Below are 15,059 nucleotides of genomic sequence, written 5' to 3'. Positions count from 1 at the left end.
TAATAATTCATTAATTTATTCAGTAACACAATTGTTTGACTGCTTTGTAAAGGCCAGGTTCCATTCTAGACACTATACATCAGTGAAGGAGACAGCATACATTCCATACTCTCTGGAACTGGCATCTAAGTGGGGGAGACAGAAAATAGATACATGAATAAGTAAATTATAAATTATAGTTTAGGAGACAAGTGTGGTGGTACTGACCTATAATCCCAGGAGGCAGAGGCAGGGGGATCTGGATGTCTAACTCATTCTTAGATATATGAGTTCAAGGCCTCTTGAGCTACATGAGACTCTGTTTTAAGAAAAGGAAGAAAGAAAGGATTTATCTTAATGAGAAGATTCTCACTCCAGAGAGATTTTTTTTTCAAATATTTTATTTTTATCACTTAACCAAGTAACGTGGGCTGATTTACTTTAAAACAGACCAAAAAAAAAAAAAAAAAAAAGGTGTGTTTGCCTGAGAGAGAACCAGGTTTCAAAATTGCTTTTATTAGTTCGTTGGGCTTTTGAGACAAGGTCTCACTACAGAGCATCTGGCCTAGAACTCTCCGTGTAGCCCAGGGTGGCTGTGAACTTTGTGCAGTCCTCCTGCTTCTGCCTCCCCAGTGCTGGGACTACAGTTGTCCACACCAAAGGGGGCTCAAGACAGCTGTGGTTTGAATCTGAATTACCTCTTAGCTCGCTCGCTAAACTTAAATGCCTCTGGGTTTTTCCCATTATCTTACTTCTGTAAATCTTACTCTTACTCTGTGGCTTGCTGTGTAGTGGGGTGGCAGGCCTCTAGAGTCCTCCTCCTTCTCTGGCTACTTCTTTCCTCCCAGATTTCTCCTTTTATATATTCTCTCTGCCTATCCTTTCTCCTGCCTTGCTATTGGCTGTTCAGTTCTTTATTAGACCATCAGGTGTTTTACACAGGCACAGTAACACAGCTTCACAGAGTTAAACAAATGCAGCATAAACAAAAGTAACACACCTTAACAGTAGGGTGGTGCTACCTTGGTCTTAGGCAGAACTGTGTTCTCTCTCTCTCTCTCTCTCTCTCTCTCTCTCTCTCTCTCTCTCTCTCTGTGTGTGTGTGTGTGTGTGTATGTGTGTATGTGTTCATGTATGTGTAAATGCATGTCCATACAGAGGCCAGAGCTTAATGAGTTAATGTTGGGTGTCTTCCTCAGTTGTTCTCCACCTTATTTTTTGAGGCAAGGTCTCTCCTGATCTTGGAGTTCACTGACTCTGCTACACTGGCTGCCAGTGAACCCCAGGGATCCTCCCATCTCTGCATCCTGGAACTGGAATTACAAAGGCACACCACTGCACCTGGCTGTGTATGGGGTGTGGTGGTCTAAACACAAATCCTCAAACTTGAATGGTGAACACTACCTTCTGAGATGTCTCCCCACTGCCTACTTATTGTCCTCTGTCCCCCTCTGGTGGGAAATGCAAGGACACTGCTCTTCAGTGTCTTAAAATTTCAAATCCAATGTTTTTCATATGTTATTACAAAATAAACAGTGGGTTGTGATATATTGTGTCCCCCAATATATTGTGCACCCTAATAAACTTATCTGGGGTCAGAGAACAGAACAGCCTCTAAATAGACATAGAGGCCAGAAAATGGTGGCATGCACACCTTTAATCCTATCACTCGGGAGGCAGAGATCCATTTGGATCTCTGTGACTTCAAGGCTACACTGGAAACAGAGCCAGGCATGGTGGCACATGCCTTTAATCTCAGGACTTGAGATCTCATGTCTTGCTTGGGAAAGACACATGCTTTTAATCCCAGGAACTGATGGCAGGAAGCAGAAAGGTATATAAGGCGTGAGGACCAGGAACTAGAGACTTTTGAGCTTTTAGACTTTTAGCAGCAGTTCAGCTGAGATCCAATCGGATGAGGACTCAGAGGCTTCCAGTTTGAGGAAACAGGATCAGCTGAGAAGTTGGGAAGATGAGGTTAGCTGTGGCTTGTTCTGCTTCTCTGATCTTTCAGAATTCACCGTTTTTTGTTTTGTTTTTTGTTTTTGTTATTAATAAAAAAAATTGTTTTTTTATTAATAAGACCCATTAATATTCATGTTACAATGGGTCATGTATGACCAGCTTTTTTTTTTTTTTGTACTAGTGATTGAATGTAGGACCTTGTAGATAGGCCTAGGATTCTTCATCTAGACCAGGCTGCCCTTGAACTTGCAAGGTTCCCCCTGCCTCCTCCCAAGTAATGAGATTATAGGTGAGACACACCAGAATGTTTTAAAATTTGAATTAAGCTGTGTAATTGAGTAAAAAAAAAATCACAGTGCCTTTCATGTAGTGGAAGGCATGTTCTGTCATGAACTGCCATGAAGCTGCATCTAAAATTATACATCTATTAACATACATAATTGTTTATATGCTGCATGTGTTTCTTATGTGTATACTATATCACAAACAGTGATTTGCTGATAAATAATGAGCTCTCATGAAGAACATATAAGTATATACATCTATAGATTTATTATAAACTTTCTAAAAAATAAAAATCTCTCCGTATAAAGACTGGTGCACATGACTTATAAACAATGAAACATACAACACTCTTTTTGTTTGTTTTTTGAGAAGGGTGGTCTCATGTATCTCAGGCTTGCCTTGAACTCACTGTGTGGCTGAGCCTCTACCTTTAGTGAGCTGGGATTACAGGCATGTCCTACCACATGCAGTTTATGTAGTGCTAGGCCTTGAACCCAGGACTTCATGCATTCGAGTGAAGCATTCTACCAACCAAGCTACAGCCCCAACTCCTACTGGATTCTTTATCATAAATATAACTCACTGGTGCTTGCAATTTTATTGATTTTTTGCTGGCTATTTGTTTCCATACCCCACCTATGGTTTCAATTCAGCTACCCATTGATTGACAAATGGAGTCATGTCCTGATGAAAACAGTCAATGACAAATAAAACTCTGCTTGTAGCACTTGCCAATTTCCTTAGTGTAAATACCTTCATTGTGGCTGATTTCAAACTTCCTGTGTGACGTCACAGAGGTGGGAAGAGAGCACAGAGGCAGGCATAACAGATGCCAGTGGGCTCAAGAGCACAGATAAGCTGGGTGCGATGGCACATGTCTATAATCCCAGCAGCCAAGAGGGAGGCGGAGACAGGAAGATGGCCACCAATTCGAAACCAGCTGTCTCTACATAGTGAGTTCTGGGCCAGACAGGGCCACATAATAAGATTGTGTCTCAAAATAGACAAACAAGAACATAAATAATAATAAAATGTAGTGAAATAATTAGAAAGTGATGGGTTTGAGTTTTTGTCTTGATTTTAAGTGTTAGTTTATATACTACAGTGGCTAAGGAAGGACTCATGGTTGGGAATTCTGATGCTGACACCCAACTTCACAGGCTAGGAGCTTAGCTATGGGACAAAACTGAGCGACTTAGTTACTAAGTACCTCATGTGAACTCCACTAGCCTCCAGGCCCCAGGATTTCAGTCAACAACATGGTTGTTTTATTATTACATTTATTTGTGTGTGTGTGTGTGTGTGTGTGTGTGTGTGTGTGTGTGTGTGTATGCATGAGTGAGTGTGTGAACAACTGATGGGAGTTGGTTCTTGCCTTTTACAATGTGGGTCTTAAGGATTGAACCCAGGTTATTTGGATAGGCAGCAAGTGCTGTTACACGCTGTCTTAGTCAGGGTTTCTATGGCTGTGAAGAGACACCATGACCACAGCAACTCTTATAAAGGAAAACATTTAATTGGGGTGGCTTACAGTTCAGAGATTCAGTTCATTTTCATCATAGTGGGACATGGCAGTGTGCAGTCAGACATGGTGCTGGAGAGTTCTACATCTTGTGCAGACAACAGGAAGTGGTCTGAGACAATGGGCGTGGCTTGAATATATATGAGGCCTCAAAACCCACCCCCACAGTGACACACTTCCTCTAACAAGGCCATACCTACTCCAACAAAGCCACACCTCCTAATAGTGCCACTCTCTTTGAGCTTGGGGGGGGGGGATTACACTCAAACTATCACACATGCTGGGCCATCTCTCCAGGATCACTGTGGTGGTTTGAATGAAAATGGTCTCCATAGACACATATATTTGAATGCTTGGTCCCTAGTTGGTAGAACTATTTGGGAAAGATTAGGAAGTATGACTATGGTGGAGGAGGTATGATGTTTCAAAAGCCCACCCATTCCCAGTTAGCTCTCTCTTGCTAGTTCTCTCTCTCTTCTCTCTCCTTCCCTACCCCCTTCCCATGCCTGGAAGTTGTGTCTCAAGATGTGAGCTCTCAGACACTACTCCAGGACCATGTCTACCTGCCTGCTGCCATGTTCCTAGCTGTGATGGTCATGGACTCACCCACTGAAACTGCAAGTTCCTGTGACAGTCTGAATAAGCATGGCCCCCAAAGGCTCATACATTTGAATCCTTAGTCACAAGGGAGTGTAACTCTTTGACAGAATTAGAAGGGTTAGGAGGTGTGGCCTTGTTGGAGGAAGTGCATCACTAGGAGTAGGCTTTGAGGTTTCAAACACCCATGCCAGGCCCAATGACTCTCTTTGCCTGTGGATGAGGGTGTAGCTCTCAACTACTTCTCCAGCACCATGCCTACCATGCCTATTGCCAAGCTGCCCACTATGGTGATAGTGGGTGAAACCTCTGAAGCTGAAAGCAAGCCCCCAATTAAATGCTTTCTTTCATGAGATGCCTCGATCATGGTGTCTCTTCACAGCAATGGAACAGTGACCAAAATGGCCCCCAATAAACTCTTTCTTCTATAAATTGCCTTGGTCATGGTGGTTGTTTGTTTTTTGTTTGTTGTTGTTGTTGTTGTTGTTTTTTGTTTTTTTCGAGACAAGGTTTCTCTGTGTAGCTTTGCGCCTTTCCTGGATCTTGCTCTGTAGACCAAGCTGGCCTCGAACTCACAAAGATCCGCCTGCCTCCGCCTCCCGAGTGCTGGGATTAAAGGCGTGCGCCACCACCGCCCGGCTAGTCATGGTGTTCTATCACAGCAATAGGAAAGTAACCAAGACATCCACATTTTAAATAAAAATACATTCATCAATTTAAATGTTAAGTTTAGTTCATTTGAGAGGCTGAGGCAAGAGGATTTCAGGAACTACAGAGTAAAACCCTGACTCATAAAAACAAAGTAGTGCTGGGCATGGTGGCACATGCCTTTAATCCCAGCACTCAGGAGGCCAAGTCTAGTGGATCTCAGAGTTCGAGGCCACCCTGGTCTACAATGAGTTCCAGGACAGCCAGGACTACACAGAGAAACACTGTCTCTACAAAACAAAACAAAAGTAAATAAAATTTAGTAATTATCTTGTAGGATTACTTTCCGATAAAATTTATAAAAATAAAACCTCAAACCCCTGTATCTGGATTACCATAAGGAACTCCCAAGTCCACAAACTAGCTCTTAAGAAAGATGGATCTCTTGTTTGTATTTTGCAGATAAGAAAAGCAAGTATCCCAAGGAGGTGTCTCTACGAGAAACCAAATGATGCTCTGACCACTGATCTAATTCCTACTGAACTACATTTATTCTTCCCCAACCTCCAGCCAAAGCTCTCACAAACTTAGGAGAGCAGGTTGCCCAGGCTAAGAGCAACCTGCAGTACTTGCAGCCTGTCGCCTGGGGGCGCTCAGGTTAGAGAGGGAAGAGCGGCGCAGGTAGTTACCCACCTGCACTCTGCATAGGCCACTCATGGCCACTAGAGGGAGAACGTGCTCCCCTCAGGGGGGCGGAGCTTGCGGGAAGCACGCATGCGCCCGGAGGGAGGTGGTGGCACCAGCCCGGGCGAAGGGCAAGACGGTGGCCGAGAGGGTTCTGGGAGGTGGACGGTGGCCGAGAAGGTCCGGCATGGAGCACCTGGAGCGCTGCGCGTGGTTTCTCCGCGGGACGCTGGTGAGGGCGGCGGTGCGGCGCTACCTGCCCTGGGCGCTGGTGGCCGCCATGCTGGCGGGCTCGGTCCTCAAGGAGCTATCCCCGCTGCCCGAGTGCTACCTGAGCAACAAGCGCAACGTCCTCAACGTGTGAGTGCACCAGGCTCCGGGTCCCCGCGCTCCAAAAAGCCGGTTCGCGCCTGGGTGGGCGAGTCATCGGGAGGGATCTCTGTCTTGACAGCCGCGTTCGCGCGCGTGTCGGGACCCGGGGACCCTGGGAAAGCGAGTGACACTCGCGCGCCTCACGTTTGAGGATTCCGATAGTAGAGCCGAGTTGGCGGGCGGGTCGGTGACGCGGTGGGTTGTGTATGAGGTGCACGGAGTGCTTACTCGTGTGTCCCCCCTACCCCCCCCCCCCCCCCCAGTTAGGTGCTGGCCCCTGTTCTGTTCGGGAGATGTCACCTCCCTCCTGCCGGCTTGTCAGACACCCTTCCCCTAGCCCCTGTGACAAAAATCCCACCGTTGTTTTAAAGACTACCTCCAGACCCACTCACCACCCTGGAGAGTTTTTCCCTCTGGGCCGTATGTTGGTAAAAGAGTGAAGCCTTTCGTGCCGGTGACCTTTCTCCTGGATCTCCTTGGACTTTTCTCAGTCATCTAAAGTGCATGGCAGTTGCCCAGGAAAGCAACCCCAGCGGACTTCTTTGGGACATCTCTCTAACTCCGCCCACTTCTCGCCTAGTCTTTTAAAATACCTATATCGAAAGTTTATTGCACAAAACATCATTGCAGCAATAGAGGGAGTTTAGAAGCTGAAACTGCTCCTCCGATGTGAACCTACCACTAGAGCTTCCAGCATGCTGAGAGTCTGCCTAACTCTCGTTATCTACCTAAAACCCTGTTTTCTTTTTTGGCAGCTGGGTCAAGTTTCTGGCACACCTTAGCTTTGGCAAGGCTTTCCTTATCAATGCCAGTGGAGGTTTTAGTGACAGGCTCTTTGGTGGTGTCTGAGAAACTCCTGGAATCTAGGGAAGAGGCATTCTGTCCTTGGCCCATCTCCCCCCTTACCCACTTAGTGGCTGGGCTAAGAATAGAGTGTGAGGTTGATGGTTGCCTCCGATCTCTTTGTGTCTTTTCTGCTGCTTACCCCCAGGTCAGCCCACCTTTCATGAGCACAGGGCAGGCAGGCGTGGCAGCTGTTGTTTTATCTGGCCTGATGAACCAGGAGCCCAGCAGGCTGGCCACTAGTCTGTTGTTTAGGGGTAGCCATGGATTCTAATGTTTTGTTCCAAGACATGGTGCTGATTAACGGGAGGGAACTGGCAGTGATTCGTTGAATCTGGGAGAGACTTTAAGACCTGCTTGGTGCCCTCAGCTTTATGAGCTGAGGGAACTGAGGCCTGAAGGTACATTAACAGATAGAGTCAGAATCAGGATTTGAACCCTGGTCCTGTAGCTTGAAGTAAAGCTCTTTCTTATAGGACTTACCAGCCTTGTAGGAAATAACCCTGGTGTGGTAGCAAAGGGCTTCGGGGCCGGCAAAGTGTGGCTTAATCTGAGTTTGCTGGTGTGTGTGTGTGGCCCTGGCAATGTATTCCGTTTTCTGAGCCTCTGGAGTCTGTCTATAAAATGGTGTAAAGTGAGGGTTAGGGGTACATCTCAGCTGATACAGTGCTTCCCTAGCATGCACCCCAGGTTTGATCCCCAACATCACGTAAAACTGGGTGTGGGGGCACACACCCATAATGGCACTACTAGGGAGGTGGAAACGAGAGGATCGGTAGTTCAAGGTCATCCTCAGCTACATAGGCAGTGTGAAGCCAGCCTGGGCTATACTTAGATAAATGACCCTTTCCTCCTCAGCTAGTTGTGAGTGTTCTGTGGAAGTGACTGTGTATAAACACATCTAACATTTGGTGGATGCTCCGTTACTGCTTTCCTGAGCAAAGAGCACAACTGGAATGTTGCAGGCCCTGGATTTGAACCCCAGTCCACCACTAATGAACTCTGCTTTGTCATGACACGTCTATATGGCTTAAAGTCACCTGACAGAGTTACAGATGAACTAATTTCACTGCTCAGGAAATAAAGCATGTGTAAGCATGGAGTAAGGATTCAAACACGGTAGCTGTTTGGTTGGACAGCTTTGATGGATTTCATTTAACTTCCCTAACTTAGATACCCGAAGCAGGATGGCACTACTTCCTGTCTGCCATGTCTCCTCTTCACCTGCACTTTCCTCCTCTGTCAGGTATTTTGTTAAAGTGGCCTGGGCCTGGACAGTCTGTCTTCTCCTGCCTTTCATTGCCCTCACCAACTACCACCTGACGGGCAAGGCCGGCCTGGTCCTGCGGCGGTTGAGCACCCTGCTTGTGGGCACAGCCATCTGGTACGTCTGCACCGCCCTCTTCTCCAACATCGAGCACTACACAGGCAACTGCTACCAGTCCCCAGCCCTGGAGGGCATCAGACAGGAGCATCAGAGCAAGCAGCAATGCCACCGGGAAGGGGGCTTCTGGCACGGCTTTGACATCTCCGGCCACTCCTTCCTACTGACCTTCTGTGCACTCATGATCGTGGAGGAGATGGCCGTGTTGCATGAGGTGAAGACAGATCGCGGCCACCACCTCCACACTGCCATCACTACCCTGGTTGTCGCCCTGGGCTTCCTGACCTTCATCTGGGTATGGATGTTCCTGTGCACAGCCGTTTATTTCCACGACTTGATCCAGAAGGTGTTTGGTACTTTTTTTGGTTTGCTGGGCTGGTACGGGACATATGGGTATTGGTATCTGAAGTCTTTCTCTCCAGGACTTCCTCCCCAGAGCTCTAGTTTGACTCTGAAGCAAGATACTTACAAGAAATAAAAGAGAGACACTTGGGGACAGGAGGACGATATCTAATAGACTTCCCACCTACTTTGTCCAGTGACTGGCTGAACTCTTGGTCCCACTTCCAAGAGGATGCTTATTAGGCCCTTTGGTGGTGGGATGGAGTCTGGGAACCACGTTCAGTCCTCAGACTCTACTGGTGACGCCACCCATGTTGCCAGCACCCCATTCCTGTCAGATACTTCTCTCTGGCAAGACGTGACCTTAATCTGTTCCCAGAGGGAATGCTGAGGCTCAGCAGAGGGACAGCAGACAGCCTCATCGTGTGGGTCACAGGGAAACCAGAGCTCCAGGACTCCTGCTGCGGTCCTCCTGGCTATGGTTCTCTTGAGAGCTCAGTGGCCGTGTTAACGCTGTCCTTTTAACGGTGTTTCCCCAGCCTGATCCTAAGATAAGCATTTCTCTCTGGCAGGTTCTTTGTTAAACACCCCGATGCCTACAGCACACTCTCTGGCTGTAGTATCCACCTCCTCTTTGGAATATTGACAGTTGCACCTGGCTATGACCAGTTCCCAACAGGGGGCCACAACCCTGCAGTGCCTGGATGACTTTTATGTGGTGGACAGTGATGAGATTTTTCTGTCCCCACTGTCTGTCGTTGCGTGTTGGTGTTTGGAGCAGTCCCGGAGAACCCCATTTTCCCTCCTCTCCCTGAGTGAGTGCTGTGTGGCTTCTAATCGTCACTATGACATTTGTTCATCGGTGACAATGCTCCGGTACTGCACTCTGGTACGTGCGGAAACTGTTTGGGGTTTTTTGTTTTTGTTTTTTAGAACACTAACTTAACCTTTTATAAACCAAACTTTTGGCTTATTGCATTAAATTTCACCTCATAGGATTGTTCCCTCTGTTAAGAATAAAGCTGGAGCCAGGGGGCATGGTGCTGCACGCCTTTAATCCCAGCACTAGGGAGGCAGAGGCAGGCAGATCTCTGTGAGTCTAAGGCCAACCTGGTCTACAGAGTGAGCTCCAGACCAGCCAGGGCTGCAGGGTGAGAGCCTGTCTCAAACAAAACAAACAAAGAAACAAAAACAAGAATAAAACTGAAAAGGAGACATTTTATCATTTAATGATTTTTGAGCTGAGAGAGTCATTCTGTAAAGTGTTTGTTGGTGCTGAGGCCATCTTGCCCACCTGCCGGTGGTAGAGACAGAATAGAGTTCAGGGTCATAGGTTCATAGGACAAGTACCACCAACAAGGAATTTTTACCCTTGGAGAGGATTATGATAATTTAGAAGTGAAATAAAATGTCTCCCTCTGAAGCCATGCCACCTTAACCGTATTACATAGTGGCATGACTTGGTCCCGCCTCCTTTTCCTTGTCCCACCAACAGAGCAGCCCTAAAAGGGGGCATTCAATAGCCAGGGCATTCTCTTTGTAGCCCTTCCGGTTTCCAGTCATTATGTGGCCTTCACTGAGACTCTAGGGTTAGGAGTCTTGTCACTGTGTCCCACATGGCAAGCTCCAGTCTCTGAGAAGAAGGCCCCTCTCTGCGCCCAGGTGATTTCTTAAGCCTGTCACACTGAGCCCGGCCTTTTGGATGATCACCCCTGTAGCTGCCTTGACGCCTCTCCTCCAGCAGAGCTGGGTAATGACGCTACCTGATAAGCTTTGGCCTGCCTGTCCTGACTGCAGCTCAGGTAGTTAGGTACTTAGTAAGTTAAGAGTAATTTCTTTTAATTTATTTTCTTAATTTAATTTTTTTTTTTTTTTTTTTTTTTTTTTTTTGTAGTCAGGGTCTCACTATGCAGCCCTGGCTTTCCTGGAACTTACCATGTGGACCAGGCTGTTCTTAGACTCACAGATATCTGCCTGCTTCTGTCTCCTTAGTGCTGAGATTAAAGATGTGCTAATATTAAAACCACCACATCTGGCTACTAAGTAATTTTTTAATATAAGGATCTATTTAAAATACGTATTTCATAATCTGTTGAGCTACAGGTCAACTTGACCAATGACAATGTAAGATATTGTTACCAAAGGGGAAGAAAAGCAGGCAGTGAGGTGTCACCACGGTGCTTTGGTGAGTTGACAGTGAACGGAAAGGATGTTTCACTTTCTGGAACTTTCCATCCATCTCCCCAGGTTAGGAATGGGCTTGGGGAAGATGATAGAGCTGGTCACCAGCTAAGTCTCTCAGGCTTCATGTTCACACAGAAAGGAGCAGCCACAGGGGTCATCCAGAAGTTCATTGTCACATTAGGGCTTCAGATACTTTTCTCATGGGGTCTGACCGGGTTTAACCTTAAACTGACTACATGTGGGAACTCTCAGTTGCTCAGCGTTCTCTACATAGTATATGGACTAGATTACATGTGCTTTTTCTTGGTACTCCCCCACTTTACTCTCTGTGCCAGGGATGGGAACCCAGGGCTTTGTGCATGCTGGGCAAGCCCTCTATCCCTGAGCTACATCCCGAGTTCCTCAGAACCCTTGCCTTCTCAGGAGTATGCCTGCCCTCCTGTGCCAGGAAACACGGCATGAGTGAATGTTTGGGCTTGGGCAACTGTGAGATGTAGGTTGAGATGTTGGCATCGCTCCCAATCTACCTGACCAGTGTGCAAGCCTTGCTGCCCCTGTCTGTAAAGTGGAGGTGATTCTTTTAGCACTAAAGGAAGTGACATGTGAGGTGCTGAGCATGTGTGCTGTGGTCTTTCTCTTGATGGCTTTGAGAATGGTCTGGCTCATCTAGAGAAAGCAGAGAAACTAACATCTTTTGGGGAACACTCAGAGCTTGGGTCTCCTATTGAAATAGTCTCATCTTTCACCCATTGTCCCTGGGTGTTAAACATGAGCTCTGGGGACATCTGACCCGAGTCGTGCCATGCTGTTCTGCTTCCCGGTGTGGAGGTTTGCTCACTCGCTTCCATGTGCATCTGTCATTGTCCAGGTACCAGATTGTATTTATAGAATGGCTCATGCCACTGTTGTGTACACACAGAGCCATGTGTAAACAAGCAAATTAAAGTGTACTGGAGATAATGGAATCCACATTATGGAGTTTGGTGTATTTCTTTCTGTATTTGTTTTTAATTTAATTTTTTTTAATCTAACTTTTTGGTTTTTCAAGACAGCTCTGGCTGTCCTGGAATTTGCTCTGTAGACCAGGCTGGCCTCAAAAGTCTCAGAGATCCACCTGCCTCTGCCCCCCCAAGTACTGGGATTAAAGGTATGTGCACCACCACTGCCCAGATTAACTTTAACTTTTAAATTAAATTGATTTGTGTGTGTGTATGTGTGTGCACGTGCACACTATGGCACACATGTAAAGATCAGAGGACAACTTGCATGAGTTAATTCTCTCCTACTGTGTAGGACTTTGAGATCAAACTCAGGTAATCAGGCTTGGCAGAAGGTGCCTTTCCCCAGTAGTCATCTTGTTGACCCTATTTTAAAGTTCTATTTATTATTATTGTGTGTATGATGCATGTGTTTGTGTACACGAGCCATAATCTACATGTGACAGTTAGAGGACAACTTTTATGGAGCTGGTTCTCTCCTACCACGTGGACCTTGGGGATCAAACCTAGTCCTTTAGATGTGGCAGCAGGGGCTTTTACCCATGAGCCATCTCACTGGCCCGGACTCAGACCACTTTCTGATCCTTTCCTGAATTCTGCTCATAGGAGGTATCTCATGGGTGGAGCATCTCTGGCTGTTTCACCTAAGCCCTTCGTCCTAAGTATAGACATCTTTCAGCCTGCTTTACCCTTTTCTCTGTCGTTGGATCCTGAGGTCTGGGTCAGCCAGGCCTGAGAGTTGTCCCCTTGGCAGAAGGAGAGAGGTAGGTAGACCTCAGAGAAAGCTGAAGAACAGTGACAGTATACTGAGGCAAGGTCACTTTGCAGCCCTGGGACCCTCCGCAGACAAAAGAGCGTTCTGCCCCTTTACGCCCACTCACTGCCAGCCTGACCTACTTGGCACCTCTGTGCAATGTGTGTTGAAAGCCCTTCAGATCCAAGATTAGAATCTCCTCATGCTGTTTGGTCCCACAGCCGCAGCCAACTCAAGTTCTGCTGCAAGCTAGGTGCAGACTAGTCCTCCTCAACCCAGGGGTTTTGACTCAGAGCCATCCCCTTCCTAGCTAAAGTGGTGTGCTGGGATTGTAAAGATGAATGTGGTACAGGTCTGCATTTCAGGAAAGAGAGCCCATGCTACCAAGTGTTCTGAGTGTTGGTGCAAGGTCAGGACCTGGGAACACTGAAAGCAGATCCTGCTGCCCTGGGGGTCCAGGAACACGTTCACGTTCATAGGAGGTAACGTTCCTTTTGGTCAGGAAAGATGGAGAAGAATTCAAACACTCCCACAGGAAAGGAAAGCCAAGGCAGGAACGGCACACACAGTCATGTAGATAGTTCCATGACTTCTGCCCAGAGGGAGAGCCTAACTTTCCTCATCTTCAAAAGCCCTGGAGACTGAAGAAAGACTTAGGCAATTGGTGGAACCTGGAGGTGTGCCTTGCTTAGATCCAAATGGCTCTGGGCTTGATTAGAATGCCTGGCTTGGGTAGGTTCCACCACTGCTTTTTCTGCTGTTCTGTGATCTTGAACTAGTAACAGCATCTCTGGGCCTCAGTCTCCTCATCTGATAAGCAATGGGTAGACTGGAGAGCCTTGGTAACCCTGGGCTCTGCTCTATTCTCTGTTTCTCTGTTTTGCTTGGTGAAAAGTTCCTCACGAGCTCGTTAGGACTTATTTTAGGAAACAATGTGAAAAGAGACTCCCACTTGGGTTGAGTGGCAGCTGGCTTCCCAGTGAATGACAGGGAGCAAGCTTTGGGTTGCAGCTGCCCACCGCCCACCTCCTTTTTCTCCGTGTGGACATCCGGATGAGTTCTGTCATGAACACTTGGGCCCACACGGGCTTCCTCAGCACAGGGAAGCAAACCTAATTCCCAGCTTAGGCACCACTGGGAATGTTCTAATAACCTCTGGGGAATGTCTGGGGAGTTTTACCGTTGAACACACAGTGCAGAGCACAGACACTGTTGTGCCTTAGGGAAAGGGTGGCAGATTGGCACCACCCTTACAAATGATGACCGGGCAGTGCTCACACTTCATGCATGCAGATCTAACCATCTCAAGGTAAGGGTTGTGCTGTGAAACGCAGGAAGACTTCATGACAGCTACCTGAAAAAATGTCAAGAACTCGGATGCTAATTAGTCACATAATGATTGTAGTTCCTTACTAATAATTGAACACACAAAGAATGAATGATGTATGTAGTGTCAGCTGTGAAGGCAGAAGATCTGGGCTGTGTGTCCTTGGTCAGGTCAACCTCTAAGCCTATTTCTGGAGTTCAAACTGGGTGCCTGGTTTCACTCAGCAGACAGCTGGAAGGAGAGGAGCCCCCGTGAACTGAGATCCAGGCACAGGGGACACAGCCTTCTGTGAGACATGGACTTGCCTTCTGTGAGTGTTACGGACTGGGCAGACAGTGGAATGAGTGACCCCAACCGTGCATGGACCATCCAGAGCAGAGTGTTCCTCAGTCTGGGACAAATAACTGAGAAGAATAACATATAAGCAAATAAAAGAAAGATGTTTTTGTTCTTTTGAGACAGGCTCTCACTTTGTATCCATGGCTGTCCTGAAACTCATGGAGATCTGTCTGCTGGGGTTAAAGGCCTGGCTTGGATACATATTTGTAATCCTAGCACTTGGTAAGTGGAATCAGAAAGAGGAGTGCCAGGTTGTCCTTAGATACATAACAAGTTTGAGGCCAACCTGAGCTACATGAAACCCCGTTTCAAAACAAAACAAAAACAAAGGCACATCCTCTGGGATCCAGCTGGAGGGTCCTCTCGGCCTTCCCGTCCACAGCTCCACCACCTCCCGACGATCCGTTTAGATTTGGAACCCATCAACGGACGAAACCATTGATAGGCCAAAGTGCTCACATCTGCTTGTCACGGTGCTTTTCTAATCTCACAGGCATCTCCTGATCCTCAGGTTGACAGTCAGCATTGACCATCCCACTGCCCTGATGTCACCACCTAGTCAGATACACCCTGCCTAGAGCATTTACACACGAGGAAGTGAGGAATTTAGCCCAGATCACCCGAGTTCATACCCTAGCTCCACCCAGCATGCTGGCTGTGTGATGGTGGGCAAGTTCCTAGACCTCTCTGTGCACTGGTTTTCATAGGGATGTGGGAATGAATTAACACTGGAGAAGTCACAGCACTCGGGGTCACTATATGAATGGCATCTGGACGCACATCGAGTCCTAAGCTGTATGCTTGCTACCACTGCTCCATAGGAACAGTTTCAGTTC

The 15,059-nt window shown here is 47.2% G+C and overlaps 1 protein-coding gene and 1 long non-coding RNA gene across 2 annotated transcripts; one reads left to right on the top strand and one right to left on the bottom strand.

Moving 5' to 3' along the window:
• LOC131908702 (uncharacterized) lies at positions 1 to 3,859 on the bottom strand. Its single transcript, XR_009378652.1, has 2 exons — positions 3,761 to 3,859; positions 1 to 125 (listed from the first exon to the last, which is right to left on the bottom strand). It is a non-coding gene; the product is annotated as an uncharacterized LOC131908702 (long non-coding RNA).
• On the top strand, positions 3,051 to 8,784 carry Fitm2 (fat storage inducing transmembrane protein 2). The gene is made up of 3 exons (XM_059259730.1): positions 3,051 to 3,182; positions 5,459 to 6,040; positions 8,142 to 8,784. Exons 2-3 carry the CDS (start codon positions 5,712 to 5,714, stop codon positions 8,755 to 8,757), a joined length of 945 nt encoding a protein of 314 aa, XP_059115713.1. The 5' UTR covers positions 3,051 to 3,182; positions 5,459 to 5,711; the 3' UTR covers positions 8,758 to 8,784.
• Positions 8,785 to 15,059: the final 6,275 nt, after the last annotated feature.

Source organism: Peromyscus eremicus, chromosome 4 (genome assembly GCF_949786415.1).
Source record: "Peromyscus eremicus chromosome 4, PerEre_H2_v1, whole genome shotgun sequence".
Taxonomy (NCBI): domain Eukaryota; kingdom Metazoa; phylum Chordata; class Mammalia; order Rodentia; family Cricetidae; genus Peromyscus; species Peromyscus eremicus.
The sequence above is the reverse complement of the archived record's forward strand: the minus strand, read 5'-3'. Positions and strand labels throughout refer to the sequence as shown.